Below are 15197 nucleotides of genomic sequence, written 5' to 3'. Positions count from 1 at the left end.
TCCCACTCTAAGATGCAGGTGCTTTAAAGTCAGCTTAAATATCAGTTTATAAAATGAGAATTTAATCTGGAGTTTATACTTGATTTTTAAAAAATCTAGTAGAAGCAGGACCACTTCCAGAATTAGCATGCCATATTAACACGTAAAACAGACGTTTGACTAAAAACAGTTTCTTTATAAACCACTTAATACAGTTACTATCATATCCAGACTGTTATCTAAGAAAAACAAAATGGTAAATTAAGAGTTCAGACATCTTAGCCAAGACTTGACTTCTGAGCTTCAGAAAGATGTGGGAACTTTTCCTGAAGAAGTCTTGCTTTCTTTTTCTGTAAAGTTTTCTTCCTAGCTTCAATGCGGGCTTGTTTCTCCCGTCTCAGTCTAGAATAATAAAAGCAGAACAGCGATTTATACACAAGTATTTCCCTGTTACTCAATACTATCAGAATATGTCCAAATCAATGACTTAAAGGCCTCAATCACGCCAGACTCCATCTTAGGTGTGTCATGTATATTAAACCTGAATAATCACTGTAAACCTGAACAAGTCAAAGATAAAAGTGAAATCCAAAGCATATGTAACCCTGCACCAATTTTCCTCTATTTCCTGACTGGAAAGAATGAGCAGATCTTGGAAACCTGTAACAGATTGGTCTCTTCCTACCTTATTGTAGAAGCAGTAATTTTACTGAACGTGAGATGTCTGACATCCTGAGATACATCCTGAGACTGGGGAATTCCCTAATTTCAAATAGCACTCAGTCTAGCATATTATTTCCCCTACAACAGAGACAATAAAGCCATGGTTAAAGATGATGCTTAGGTGCTAGTTAGGCTCACACTCTCTCAAGTGAGTTTGCTTCTACCCATCAGCATTCCAGGACATGAGGCATTTGTGCCTCATCTAAGTTATGCTGACTTCTAGGGTCACGTAGGAATTGTCGAGACTGAATAATAATTCATGGATGCGAAGCCTCTACAGTGCTGAAGCTGATGTTTTGGAGGATAGTTTATTGATCAGTGAGCATAAGTGTATATAAAATTTAGCAATACAAGAGGCATGTACTGAACAACAATAATATGCCAGTGCCATGGGGGAGGTCACAGAAGTTTGAGAAAGGAGTTATATTTGGGTGAGAACAGTAATATGTGTATATACAAAAAACAAACGACTTTGTAAATTAAGTATAAGTTAAGACTAAACAAGGTTGAAATCAGATTACCCACTCTATTCATCAATCTTTGCTCCAACTAAATTTTGGCCTTTTACAAGAAATAGCCTATCTCAAAGAATAAAGGTTTGCTATTCCAAAGAATATTCAGAAGATTATGCTGTATGCTTTGAAGGTAAGGCTAAAGTATCAAATAATGAGAATATGTATAAGGCCTGTAACAACTGATTCATAATTTCTCATTCATTATTTTAAAGGATGCTACTTATAGCTTCACCTTACTAAGGGGAAGAAGGGTCAAATTAGGCTTGGAGAGAAGCAGCCAGTGCAGTTAGAGTTTTCAGTCGCTTAGCATCTGAACTGGGTCTTAAAATGTGTGTAGGTGGAGAGATTTCACAGCTCTAGCAACAAGAGCTGCAAAAGAGGAGAAAATGAACAAGTTATGTTTAGGAAACAAGGAGAAAGGTCTGACTTTGATGACGAGTAAGTAGCTAGGAGTAAATTGTGGGAACACTGGGTCGGAAGGAGTTTGGATTTTATCCTATAGACAAGCTACTGCTTTAAGCTTTGAAAAGCACTGATGTGATAAAAAGGTTTGAGGAAAATTGGTCAGAAAGCAATATGTGAATGGACTCGAGTAAGGAAGATGTTCAACAATTCAATTAGATGAAGAGGGACTGACTGCACAAGGGCAGAGAGAATAGAAGTAGGAAGGACAGCTCCTGGAGACATTTTGCAGGAAGAATGCAATCAAGGACTCACTGATTTGGTGTATAGGTGATCAAAAAATGAATGACATTTAGTATCAACTTAGGATGGAAATATTATAGCTAAAAGTGTTCTGGATCCAATCCCATAAGCAATCCCGCACTACTAGAGTGTCCGATAATTCAAGGCAATTCTGACACTGCCCAGAGATAGTTTAGAGGTTGTCACTTGAGCTTCTGACATACTCCCTCCTTGGACTTCAGACACCAGTCACGAGTCCAGGTTTTTACCTGAACTTTTGACCAACTGGTTACAAATCAAAGGTTCTCATGACCCCCTTCTTGGGTTCGAACAATTTACTATGTGGCTCACAGAACTTAGGAGACCTGTTTACTCACTAGATTACTGATTTGTTATAAAAGGATACAACTCAGGAAAACCCAGACGAAAGAGATGCAGAAGGCAAGGTATGGGGAAAGGACGTGGAGCTTCCATGCCCTCTTCAGGCATACCACTCTCCCCAAATTCAGGTGTTCCCCAACCCAGAAGCTCTAAGACCTGTCCTCTGGGTTTTTCATTTTGTGGAGGCTCAATCTTATAGGCACGACTGATGAAATCACTGGCCATTGGCAATTCATTCAACCTCCAGTCCTTTTCCCCTCCCCAGAAAACAGGGTGAGACTGAAAGTTTCAATCAGCTATTCAAAGTTGGTTCCCCTGGCAATCAGCCACTGTTCTTAAGTGCTTTTCCAGACTCTTATCATTAATATAAGAATAGATATCTTTGTTTTGCTCTCATCACTTAAGAATCAAGAGTTTTAGGAGCTCTATGACAGAAACAGGGACAAAGACCAAATATATATTTATTATAAATCACAACATTACACTAGCTAGAATTGTAAATGAGAGGCAGCTGGTCTGGTGGGGTAAATAAAAAATGTTAAGTGTGATTCTAAAGCATGCTAAAATTTCTTAAAGTTCAGTGTAAAGATATAGTTCATTTCTGTTTAAATTGTTTTTTAAAAGTGTTCTTGATTATTGGTATAGATACAAGCTTCTGGAGGAGAATATCAGTTTTTGTTAAACTCTTGCTGAAAGTGGAATGTCCTATCCAAAGCAGTTGTTAAAAGCTGTGGTGCTGGTGCTACTGGGATTTTCCCTTTAAATGTCCCGCTGCTTTCCTGCCTTGAATTCTGACCTGTAGCACCTTTAGCTAGCAACCCTGCAGTTTCCTCATCCCTGTTTTTTTGTTGTTGTTTTTTGGTTTTTTTTGGGGTTAGTGGGTGGGGAGGAGGGAGAAGTTACAGCCACATGGAGTTGAATGGCACCTTTGCCCTGGAAACCACAAACTTGCAATTCTTTTCCCTTCCAATTGCAGTTTTGGGGAACAAACTCTCCCTTGGCTTCTGTCTGCTTCTAGATGTGGATCTAGTGTTTTAAAATAGCCATTAAATTTTTTTAAATTTAGTCTTTAGAATTATTAGCTCGGGTTCATGGGACGACTTCACTCCTCTACTTTAACAGAAGACTTATGTTCTCTATAGAGTAATATACTTAATACAGGGAATAATTTGCCATAGAAAATATTTGGAGATCACTATTCCGCAGGACAACACGAGTTCAGATATAATGCAACAGGTTCCTCTCCTCACTCTAGCCCCTTTTCATTTCATCAACCCTGCAATAAACTGAGCTCACATTTTATACAACTTAAGTTTTGGACCTTCTTTTCAACATTATAGAACGATTTTATCACCTACTTACATATAGACTGATGAACAGAAAGAAGTAAAACTTGTGAAAGGACCTACACTAGAATGTTAATAGAAAGCTATTTCTGGATGGTGAGATTATATAAGACTTTTTTTTTCTTTAATTTTTCTACAATGAATCTATATTTATTTATTACAAAAGCTTATTGCATGTCATCCAATGTAAAGATATTTCATTATTAGCAAGGGTACTTTTGCTCACCTGTCAAAATGTTCCACATAGGGCATTGCAAAGAATCGTTTCCTATTGTACTTTTTATTCAGGTACCAAGGTATAGGCCACTGCTTGAACTTGTGCCTGCCAAGAAAGTAAACACATTTAATACATTTTTTACACAGATACAGAGTTTTAACCTTCTTTGGCCTAAATATATCTTCAATAAATCAAAAGCAAAACAAAAACCCTATAAGAGAACAGTACTCTCACACATTCTAAAACTGACAGATCTTCTCCCTCATCTCATCCCTTTCCTAACTGACTTCAACTATATTAATCCAAATAAGAATGAGTAGAAAATAAAACAGACCAAAGTATTTAGTCAGATGTTTTGGCAAGTCTTCTCTTTTCTGTATTGGATTACATGGTTAAAGACAGCATAGCTACTCCCCTAAATGTGGCTCCAAGCAGCCCCACTACCTCAAACTCCATCAAAGAACCCATCAAATGGTAAGCACTATTATGTGATATAATTTCAAGAGCACAGGGAAGGTCTCTAACCACCCAAAATGTCTTCCCCCTTTTGATGACCAATGTTTAAAATTCTGTTAATGATGTTTCCTTTTGGCAGCTCAACCCAAATGTAAATAAACCCCTGGCAGAGACAGAATATACTGGGTCTTCTCTATTATTTATACCTCACTATAAATGTTTATTATCAGATCTTTTCCTGAGGTCTGACAGGACTTTGGGAACTGGACATAGCAGACAAGATTAAACTGTCTCCTAACTTGGACTAGGGCTTATCCTGATGGCAATGAGAGCAAACTAAGTCTGGTTTGTGTGGCCTTATTCCTTGAAAACATCTTTTTAATAGTCCCAGGTTCTTAATGTGCATAGAAGACAGGTATGTGTCCTAAAATTAGCCTCATAGCATTTATAACTCTCTGAATTACATGTATACATATACATTTTTCTAGGAAAAGGATCTATAACTTTCATCAAACTCTCAAAATGTTATATGATTAAGATTAAGAAGACATAAAGGACATTAAGAGGATAAAAGGACATAAGATTAAGGACCACTGTTATAAAGAACCCATACATAATTGAATCATGGAGAAGCAGTGCCTGTGCTATTAGATAAGGCTACCTTTGTTCATATCCTGGAGTTCCAAAAAGGTTTGAGGACCTCTGCTTATATTAGATACTTCTCTAATATATCTAATACATCTCACACAGTGAGAGTTTTCTCAAAAGATATTGGACAAGGGAAAGAGGCACAAGCTTTCCACTCTCATCTCAGAAAAGCCACAATATAAGCTATGTACCAGAAGACTCTCCCAAAGATGTCTCTTCTCCAAGCACCAGGTCTAGCTTTTTCTTGACCAGTCTGAAGAAGTCTTAGGGCATCTTCTCTTTCCTGGACAACTTTATCTAATGCATCCATAGATTCTATTACCTAAAAGAACAGAAAGATACAATTTCAACAATCACCTACAACAGAATTCTAGAAAAAGAAAACATGTAAAGACCATGCTACAGAAAACCTATGATTAATATTTCTGTAAAAGAATCATTCTGTCAAATATTTCCTAAAAATCTTTTTGGCACAGGTATGCATACATAGGTGTCTGCAGTACAGCTTTTAGTAATTTTTAAAAAGTTCAATTTCTATCTTAAATTGAAAATAATTCTTTTAAAAAATATTTTCTTAATAAATTTTCCTTAGTAGTATGTCAGAAAACACCAAGAAAACTGCATATATTTTTTAAAAATTGTGGTCACTTTATCTGGAGAAAATTTTTATTGTTTTGGATTCTACTAATTCAAAAAGCGCAAGGACATATGACCTACTGTGCTCAAGTTCACCTCTTAAATATATATTTTAAAACAGGGAGAGGGGATAAATCTATTATTGAAATTTAAAACTTTTAACAGCACTGTTCTAGTAAAAGCCTTTTCATTAAATAAACAATATGCTCTTTATAAACAACCAATACACTTAAAAGGATCTCTAAAACATAACTGTTCTTAACAGCAGAGTTAACAAGTATACCTGAAATAAAATCATATTACTTGACAAATGTTATGTAGCAATGAAGATAACTACCACTTAGATCTAGTTTCTAAATATACCATTATCCATTAAAAGGAATCAGGGTTCCTCTATAAAATGGTTGAATCCCAGGGCTGGGTAGGAAAAGCACAAGATGAATCCAGAACTTCCTGCTGTGCCTTATCAATGAAGGATGAGTACACAGGGGCCAACTTGGAGGAACCCACAGTGGTGAATTAAAAATGATATTAAAGGATTTTAACTCTTTAAAACTGGAATCCATGAGTCCACAATGGCAGGAAAGAAGGAGGGATGGAATGAAGGAAAGAAAGGAAAGGAGAACAGAAAGAAAGAAAGAAAAAGAGAGAGAGAGAGGGAGAGAAGGAGGAAGGAGGGAAGTAGGGAAGGAGAGAAGGACGGAAGGGGAAAGGGAAGGGGAAGGGAAGGAAGGAAGGGAGGGAAGGAAGGAAGGGAAGGAAGGGAAGGAAGGAAGGAAGGAAAGGGGAAAGCCCTTCCTTATAGAAGAAAGCTAACTAATAAATGTAAAATGAATCATGGCCTTAAAAAATTAACATTTAGCAAATATTATAGTAACAATTGATTCAGGCAAGAATCATCAATGGATGCTAAATCAGGTGAGTGCAAGTTTGAGGAGTTACAGGATATTTACATGATCTCAATACAAAGAAAAACGAGAAACTACATAGTGGAGAAACCTGACAGACACCACACTAACCGAACTGTCAATGCTAACATTGGTAACAAACACATCAACATCCCATGCCTCCTGATACGATGCACCGTGAAGAATAAAATATCACTTCTATGATATTTCTGCCAATCATCAGGATTATCATGAGAAACTTCATACAAACCCAATTTGGTCTACACCTTTCAAAAATGTCAAAGTCGTGAAACACAAAGAAAGACTGAATCTGGATAGATTAAAGGAGACTAAAGAGACACAACAACCGAAAATACATGATCCAGGATCTTCTTTTGCTTTAAAGGACATTGTTGGGATAACTGATGACATCTGAATAAGATTTGTGGGATCAGATCATAGTATTATATCAATGTTAATTTCCTGCTTTGAAAATTGTACAGTGGTTATGTAAGGAAATATCCTTGTTTTCTTGGCAACATACACTGAAGTATTTATGCAAAAAGAAACATCATGTAGATAAATCACTCTCAAACAGCTAAGGAAAAAATATATTTATGTAGAGAAGGAAGCAGAGAAAGATAAAGTAAATGTGGTAAAATATTCTTATGAGGAACCTGGGTGAAGGGCATCTCTTTGTACTATTCTCATAACTTTTCTGTCAGTCTCATGTTATATCAAAATAACATTTAAAAAAACAAAAATGTTATGTAACTCAATTTTCACAGAATAAACTTCTCTGCAATTAGAGTAAATAATTGAGATTTTATTCTGTACTTTTTGATTCTCTCTAGGGACATTGTCTTTCCTTCTTAGCGGCAATGTGGCAATAATGGTTGTGAGTGGTGTGGGGAAAGGAAACTAACACAGCTGAGGTTAGGAAGTAAGACTTAAAGCTACTACAAAAAGCTGAGCTCAGTTCTCACTGACTACTAACTATGGCATGGAAAAATCAATAAAGAGTTGATCTCAAAAGCAATGTAGGAAAAAAAAACTGATACATATAACTAAATAAAACTTCCCACATGGAAGAAGTATGTTAAGCATGTACAGTCATGAAAAAAAGGGAGACTTACATATATTGATGATATGGAAAGATATCCAGGATAGACTAGGTAAGTGGAAAATGCAAGTTTCAGAAAAGTATACAAAATATAACCAAACTTGTGAAAATAAAAATAATTAGGCACTCTTGTACATGCAGAGAAAAATTCTGATGAATAAATAGGAAATATATACAACTGGTTACCTCTTGGTGTTGAAATAAGGAACCCAAGGGATTTTCTTTTTAACGAAGAAAACCAAATTTAAAAAATAGTTGACTTTATCACAACAATGCAAATATACTTAACATTACTGAACTGTACATTTAAAAATGATTAAGATGGTGAATTTTACATTATGTTTTATCATAATTAAAAAATGCATAAATAAAATTTGATCTAGTTGGCAAGGAAGTGGCTAAACTGTAAATAGAACTGTAAAATAGTGCAGCTACTTTAGAAAACAAGTTGGCTGTTTCTTAAAACAGCCAACCCAGCAATTTCACTCCTATATATTTACCCAGAGAAATAAAAACATATGTCTATACACATGTTGGGGGTCGCAGATATGAATGGGGAGTGAGTACAGATGCATGTGAGATTCCTTTTTGAAGTGATGAAAATGTTCTAAAATTACATAGTAGTGATGGTTACACAACTCTCTAAATTTACTAAAAATCACGCAGAAATAGAATACAAAAGGGAAAAAAAAAGAAACTTACTTGACAAGAAATATAGGAACCATGCACTCACTCCTGCAAACTTTATCCCACACAACAGTCCCAGGCCTCCCACAAGCCTTACCTTTTCTAACCGCTCAGGACTTGGCATTGGCAATACCTGTCGCTTGGCCTCCTGCTCTAGAGTTAGAAGCATGTTTCTTTCTTTCAGTAGGACATACCTGTATCAAAAAACACAAAGCTTGTGATGCTATTCTGTGATAACAATAATAAAGTTGTGATTCTTGACATAGAAATTAATGATCTGTTCTCAAAAATCCTTTAGAAATCTCAATATACATAATATCCTTAGAAAGAATAATCCTTCAAAAAGAGCTGCATCTATTTTTACTCATTTGTTCAATAAATTTTCCATGTGCTATATATTGTATAAGTGCCAGGAGACATAAAGCATAAAATATAGTTCTTATATTCCAAGTGGAGAGAGAAGATGGATCATAAATAACATTTATTCAGTGTCTGTTATGTGCCAGGCAATGTGTTAAATACTTCATATACATTATTTCATTTAATTCTGAGAACAATCCTTTGAAGTTGGTATTGTTTTCACTTTCTACATAAGGAAACTAAGGCTGAGAGAAGTAGGATATCCTGGCACACATAGCTAATTTAAAATTCAAACCCTGGATTCCCTGTATGCAAAATCCATTCTACTTTTACTCTACTGTGCTGCCTCCGAAACCACAATGTGATGCGGTCGGTGCACTGAATGGTAGGAAACTAGTAGCAGAAGAATTAAGTGGGAGAAAGGAGACATCTTTTCTAGCTAAGATGATCAAGGAAAACTTCACAGAGATGGGATTTATTAGGCTGGAAAAGAAAGCAAAGCAAACATAATCCAAGATACTGAAGGGCAAAGCTGAACTGGGGGTAAGTTTTTTTGTGAGTAACTATTTGACTAAGAATTGGAGCTGAAAAAAAGGAAATAAATGAAGAGGGCACTGAAAAGGAGACGAAGGAATTGGGGTACTTTATGCTACGCAAGAAGACAGTTTGGGGGGAAAGCAGTGGCAGAAGATAAATTGGTTTTTGCCATGATGAATATTGAAACAGCCCTAACTATACTTTTACCAATAACTCATACTAACAGTCTTTAGGCACAACTTATACAATCTATTTTTAATATAACTTATAATTCTATAATGAATCTATGCTGTTTTGTACATAACACTTGACAGCAAATGAAAGGTTTCTTCCCTCTTGACACCAAATATGTGTTGTCTTTTCCAACACCACTTCTTCAACTCTCTGACACTAACTACCTAGAATTAGCACTAGATTAAACAGGTTTAAGGGTTCAGTCTCACAAGACTGTCCCTCACTTTCGACATGAATAGCAAGTTCTGGGGCTCCCTTACATCTGACTGACCAGCTCAACAGTAGGGGTTCCAATGACTCCCAGTTTGGGTTTAATAATTTGACTGAACGACTCACAGAACTCAGGAGTGCATTTTACTTGCTATTACTGATTTATTATAGAGGCTACAACTCAGGAACAGCCAAATGGAAGAGGTGCATAGGGCAAGGTGTGTGTGCAGGGGTGCAGAGCTTCCATGCCTTCTCAGGGCACACCACCCTCTCAGCACCTCCGTGTGTTCCCCAACTTGGAAGATCTCCAAACCCAACTGTTTAGGGTTTTCTGGTAGAGGCTTCACTATGCAGGCACGATCGATTAAATCATCGATTGCTAGTGAACTCATCGATTGCTAGTGAACCTCTCTTCCCTCCCCAGAGGTGAGGGTGATAGTGAGGGTGAAAGTGCCATCCTTGAATCATGTCTTCATCTTTCTGGTGGACAGTCTCCATTCTGAAGCTATCTAGCACCTTCCCCCACCAAGAGCTGCCTAATTAGAACATAAGACACTCAGGAAATAACAAGGGATTTAGGAGCTGTGTATCAGTAAATGGAGACGAAGACCAAATATATATTTCTTATTGTATCACATGATAAGCATATAATATTAGTGGTTTTTATAAGCATTTTACAATTCTTTAATCTGCCATGAAAGATAAATAATCCTTTAAATAAGTGGATAAAACTTTAAATGCTCACTATAGAGTATATAGCCAGATAACAATTATGAGTGAAGTGGGCTTGGTGAAAGAACAGGATGGGTAAGAAGTGGTATGTGCTGCTCCATCTAGATGGGAAAGTGGCTACAAAGCCCAGCCAGTCGTTGCCATGTATGAATGCAGGTCCAGTGCTGCCAGATCAGAGGTCTGATTAATTAAGAGGAGCCAGAAATCCTTATTTTTGTGTGAAATTTCCCAATTTGAAAAACAGTAAAGTCCAAACATAACATATCTTTGGGCTAAATATAGTCAGGTTTTTTTTTTATTTTTTTATTTTTTAGTGCTTTGCTTTTATTATTCTTGCATCCTTGTGAAAGATAACAGAATTCTGACATAAAGTGGGTATGTGACTCGTGCAGAATTTACTGTAAACTAGAGATGGGTAATGGGGGGATAGGTGAAATGGGTGAAGGAGGTCAAAACATACAAATTTTCAGATAGAAATTGAGTAAGTCATAAGGATGTAATTTACAGCATGGTGACTATAGTTAATAATACTGTATTGCATATTTGAAAGTAATTAGGAGAGTAGTTCTTAAAAGTTATCATCACGGGGAAAAAAATTTGTAACGGTGTATGGTGATGAATGTTAACCTGGACTCACAATGATGATCATTTTGCGATATATACAAATACTTAATCATTATATTGCATACCTGAAACTAATGTTATGTCAATTATATGTCAATCCTCTTGACCCTCTCTAATTCATCAGGAGAAACTGCCAGAAAAGTCAACCTCAATTCCCAGTTAATGCACCCTCCAAAACAGTTCCCCAAAGCAAAGAAGACAAAGATTTCAGACGATGCAAAAGGTAATAAAAAGAAAGGCCTAAATGTGACCAACTTTTCCTCATTTCATTAGTATACTGAAATTGTTAGTTTAAAGGTACTAGTATGACTGGTAGCAGTTACAGTAAACATTTCTAAACTCCCAACTATTTGATAATTCTAATACATCTGTCTTAATGTAATTTAACCTGTCATATTTATAAAATCTTCAATGATTTTACATATCATCTATAATACTATAAAACAAATTGCTTTACTCAGTTTCTTATATCAAGGTTTATACCTCATTGTTATACTGTAACTGCTTCGAACACCTAGATGTTCATGTACTCAGTATATTTACCAAAGTTTATGTAAATCTTCATTACTTTTGTTCCTTAATTGCTGACAGGTCCACGAAGCACCTATTAAAAATGATAAATTGATAATATGAGTAATTTTCTAGCTATGTGCCCTATGGCAAATTACTTAACCTCTCTAAACCTGTTTCCTTATCTGTAAAATGTATAATAGCTTTATTATATTACAGTATAATATATAATTAGGATTAAGTTTGTATAAATTAGATAACACATGAAAATATGAATAATGAAACTGGCAATAGCATTAAAAAAATGTGAGTATTACTACTAAATGCATTTTCACAGTCTCATGTCAAAATTCTTTATATCATTATAAATTAATTTTCATTATCTCTAAAAATTGAAATCCAAAACAAACCCCAAACAACTTAGTGAATAATTTCAACCCACTCCTCTTCTAAATCTTTTGCCAACCTGCCAAGAAACAATTTACTATTATATCATCCTTTTAATTTTTGCTAAAGACATTCCCATAGGAAACTGAAAAAGAAAATGCCCAAGTAATTCCTAAACTGGATAACAATCCCAAAATGATGGACAATTCAATAACATATTTAATATCAATCAACCCAAATATCTCACCAGATTTCACTTTTTCTTCCCCCCAATTCTTTGGGTCATCAAAAAATTCTTCCAGTCCTTTCCTTGACAACGTGGTATGAAGTAGTCTACACTTGTGTAAAGATGTGACTTTTGGTGTATTCTTAAGCAACAGATTAAGAGAAAAACTACAATTGAACACAAATAAACCAGTGATTAATATTTTATAACATTTAGATTTTATAAGCAATAAATGGAATAATTTCCTCATCTACTACAATGTTAAAAAAAGTACTTGTGTTTCTGCACACAAACAATAAATTTACAAAATGCTTTAGAAATTATTTTTAATTTTGCATTGTAAATATTGATACCCTACAATTTCATATTTACATAATTATATTTTAAGGTAACATCAGTAGGTCCTTCATACACTGCTAGTGGGTATATGATTAGATTAAAAACATTCCGAAAGTTAATTTTCCAACATGTATTAAAGGCCCCAATGCTTCTTCTATTAACTCATTAATTCCACATTTAGAAATTTCAATTAAAGAAATTATCGATGGGAGTTGATAAATTATCAAAGCATTATATATGATATAAAAACACTGATAACATAAATGTGCAACTGGAGCATGTTTTAAAAAAATTGTTGTGCATTTGTATGATAATCTTTTATGCAGTTAATTTAAAAATCATGTTTTTAAAGAATATTTAAAACACAATAGTGAAGTGTGTCACAAGCATATTCCTACCAAAAATACTTAACCTGAATCTAATTATGAGAAAACAATCAGACAAATCCAAATGAAAGGTTATTCTAAAAAGGATGATCTTATCAAAAATGTCAGTCATGAAAAAAAAAAAAGGAACCATTCTGTATTTAAAAGGACTAAAGACAGTGGCCAGGACATGGAAGCAACTGAAGTGTCCTATGATACATGACTGGCTAAAGAAGCTGTGGTACATATATACAATGGAATAATACTCAGCCATAAGCAGAGATGAAATGCTGCCATTTGCGACAACATGGATGGAACTCGAGATAATCATGCTAAGCAAAATAAGCCAGACAGAAAAAGTTGAAAATTACATGATATCACTTATATGTGGGATATAAACCTAAAAGCAACAAATGAGCAGGACAAACAAACAGAGACTCAGGGATATGGGCTATAGACTAGTGGTTACCGGAAGACTATGGAGTAGTGGTTACTAGTGGGGTGGGAGAGGAAGCGGGAGGTAAACGGGGTAAAGGAGGTCAAATATAGGGTTTAGGGGGAGGGTGGGTAAAGGCCATCAAATATATGGTAGCTGAAGGAAACTGGATTTGGGGCGGTAAACATACAATAGAATATACAGATGTCAAATGATAATGTACACCTGAAAATTATATAATTGTATTAACCAATGTTACCCCAATAAACTTAATTAAAAAGAAAAAAAAGGGACTAAAGAGAAATTACAACTACTGCAATGATTATTGACTGGATCCTGAATAAAATATTAAGAAAGAAAAAAATTACCAGGACAATTGAGGACATCTAAATTTGGGCTCTCTGCTGGATAATAGTGCAATAATAGTACTGTAACAAAATTAAATTTCCCAGTGTGATTACTAGAGTATTGTGGTTATTAAGACAAGATTCCTGTTCTTAGGAAATATATAATAAAGTGTCATATTTGCAATTCTGACATGCCTCAAATAGTTCAGAAAAAAAGGCATAGATATAAAGAAAGAAAATGCAACAAAATGAGAAAGATTAATATAGATGGAGAGTATATGGTTTACTCTTTGAACAACTTACAACTTTTTTGTTGGTTTGAAACTTCTAAAAATAAAAAGTTTGGGAAACAAGAGTACAGAATGCATATATGTAAATATAACCCTGATTTTATTTCTAAAATTCATGTATGTGCGCATATGCAAAGTTAAAAAGAAGGAAAGGACATCTGTTTATCTCCGAGTGGTAGAATTACAGTTGATTTTTACTTTCTTTTTCAAATACTTCACCCTATTTTCCAAAGTGTCTACAAATGAACAGATATTCATTTTATAATCATCTAAAATTAATTTTTAAGGAAAAAGGATGAGATGGAAGAGACAATTGATCCAAGTTTGCCACCTTGATCAAGTTACAAACTCTGAGACTGCAAAATGAAAAAAATATTGCTTCTCTGTGAAGTTAGTATAACTAATAATACTGTCACAAATAGATGCTCAATAATTGTGCTGCATTTAGGAGCACATAGATTACTTACTTTTGGGAAAAAAAGATCTGACCTATGAAACTATTTATAAAATTCAAATCATTAAAGATGAGAACCAATAAAAGGTAGGTCTGTCCAGAAGACAAGCTAATTTTCCAGAAATGATCAACACCATGCCCAGCATGTTCCATTCTCGCAACTGCAAGAGCGACTCTTCGTTCATTTGGCTACTTTCATGTATTCACGCAATATTTCCCAAACAATCTCTTCGTGATAGATTCTGTAAGTACAAAGGCCCCTTCCTTTTTATCCTCCAAACCAGACACAGCCTTCAGTTCCATAGCCGAAAGCTCTTCAGTCAAGTTTTTTCCAACTGATTTAGCCACATAAGATGCTTTTTATTTCTAGGTTTAATTCAATACTGGGCACCCAAAGACCCCCATGTACTGCCTAGTCCACAGTAAGTGGCAATCAGATAATTGAGGAAGGAACGGAAATGTCGCAGGTGGGCTACTTCTTCAAGGTCATTCATGCTTCACAGAGGTGGGTTCGGGCTCAGCCAACCCCGCGCCCTTCCATCTCTGAGCTGTTCTCAGCATCTGGACAACCAACCAAGATCCACTGAAGAGGTGGACAAACCTACTCTTCACATCACTTACCCAGTACTAGCAGGGACCTGATGACTTATTAACGACCTGAAAGTCTTCAGGGCGCCCGAGACTTTTCTGCAAAGAACAGCCAAACTGCCCGCAGCCATCGCTTCGCATAAGGAAACCGCGTTTCCGCCACTAATGGCGTCACTTCCTATATCTCATGTCGATGGGAGGAGAGAACAGGAACAGCCTTTGCCCTCACTTAACATGGCTAACTTCCGCCTTCGCTTTCATTGGTAAATTGGCTCT

The 15197-nt window shown here is 35.6% G+C and overlaps 1 protein-coding gene across 2 annotated transcripts; it reads right to left on the bottom strand.

Annotated features, from left to right (window-relative positions):
* Positions 1-41: 41 nt before the first annotated feature.
* MRPL47 (mitochondrial ribosomal protein L47) lies at positions 42-15111 on the bottom strand. Of its 2 annotated transcripts, XM_039855841.1 has the most exons (7): positions 14955-15111; positions 12124-12269; positions 11523-11583; positions 8380-8476; positions 5141-5271; positions 3855-3950; positions 42-381 (listed from the first exon to the last, which is right to left on the bottom strand). In XM_039855841.1, exons 1-7 carry the CDS (start codon positions 15050-15052, stop codon positions 258-260), a joined length of 753 nt encoding a protein of 250 aa, XP_039711775.1. In that variant the 5' UTR covers positions 15053-15111; the 3' UTR covers positions 42-257. The 2 variants fall into 2 exon arrangements, with proteins under 2 accessions (XP_039711775.1, XP_039711776.1); XM_039855842.1 differs by lacking the exons at positions 12124-12269; positions 14955-15111 and having other exon boundaries at positions 11463-11583.
* Between the last annotated feature and the right edge of the window lie 86 nt (positions 15112-15197).

This window comes from Pteropus medius, unplaced genomic scaffold (genome assembly GCF_902729225.1).
Source record: "Pteropus medius unplaced genomic scaffold, Ma_sr-lr_union100, whole genome shotgun sequence".
NCBI classification, from domain to species: domain Eukaryota; kingdom Metazoa; phylum Chordata; class Mammalia; order Chiroptera; family Pteropodidae; genus Pteropus; species Pteropus medius.
Note: the sequence above shows the minus strand (reverse complement) of the source record. Positions and strands in the feature narration are given on the sequence as shown.

Bases quoted from the DNA above. Each gene is read 5' to 3' on its own strand.
- MRPL47 (XM_039855841.1), bottom strand. From the start codon at position 15,052: ATGGCTGCGGGCAGTTTGGCTGTTCTTTGCAGAAAAGTCTCGGGCGCC. The intron at 12,270-14,954 runs GTAAGTGATGTG...GTTCAATTGTAG, and splicing joins CAGGTCCCTGCTAGTACTGG to TTTTTCTCTTAATCTGTTGC. The intron at 11,584-12,123 runs GTGAGATATTTG...CATTTTTAATAG, and splicing joins GGAAGAAAAAGTGAAATCTG to GTGCTTCGTGGACCTGTCAG.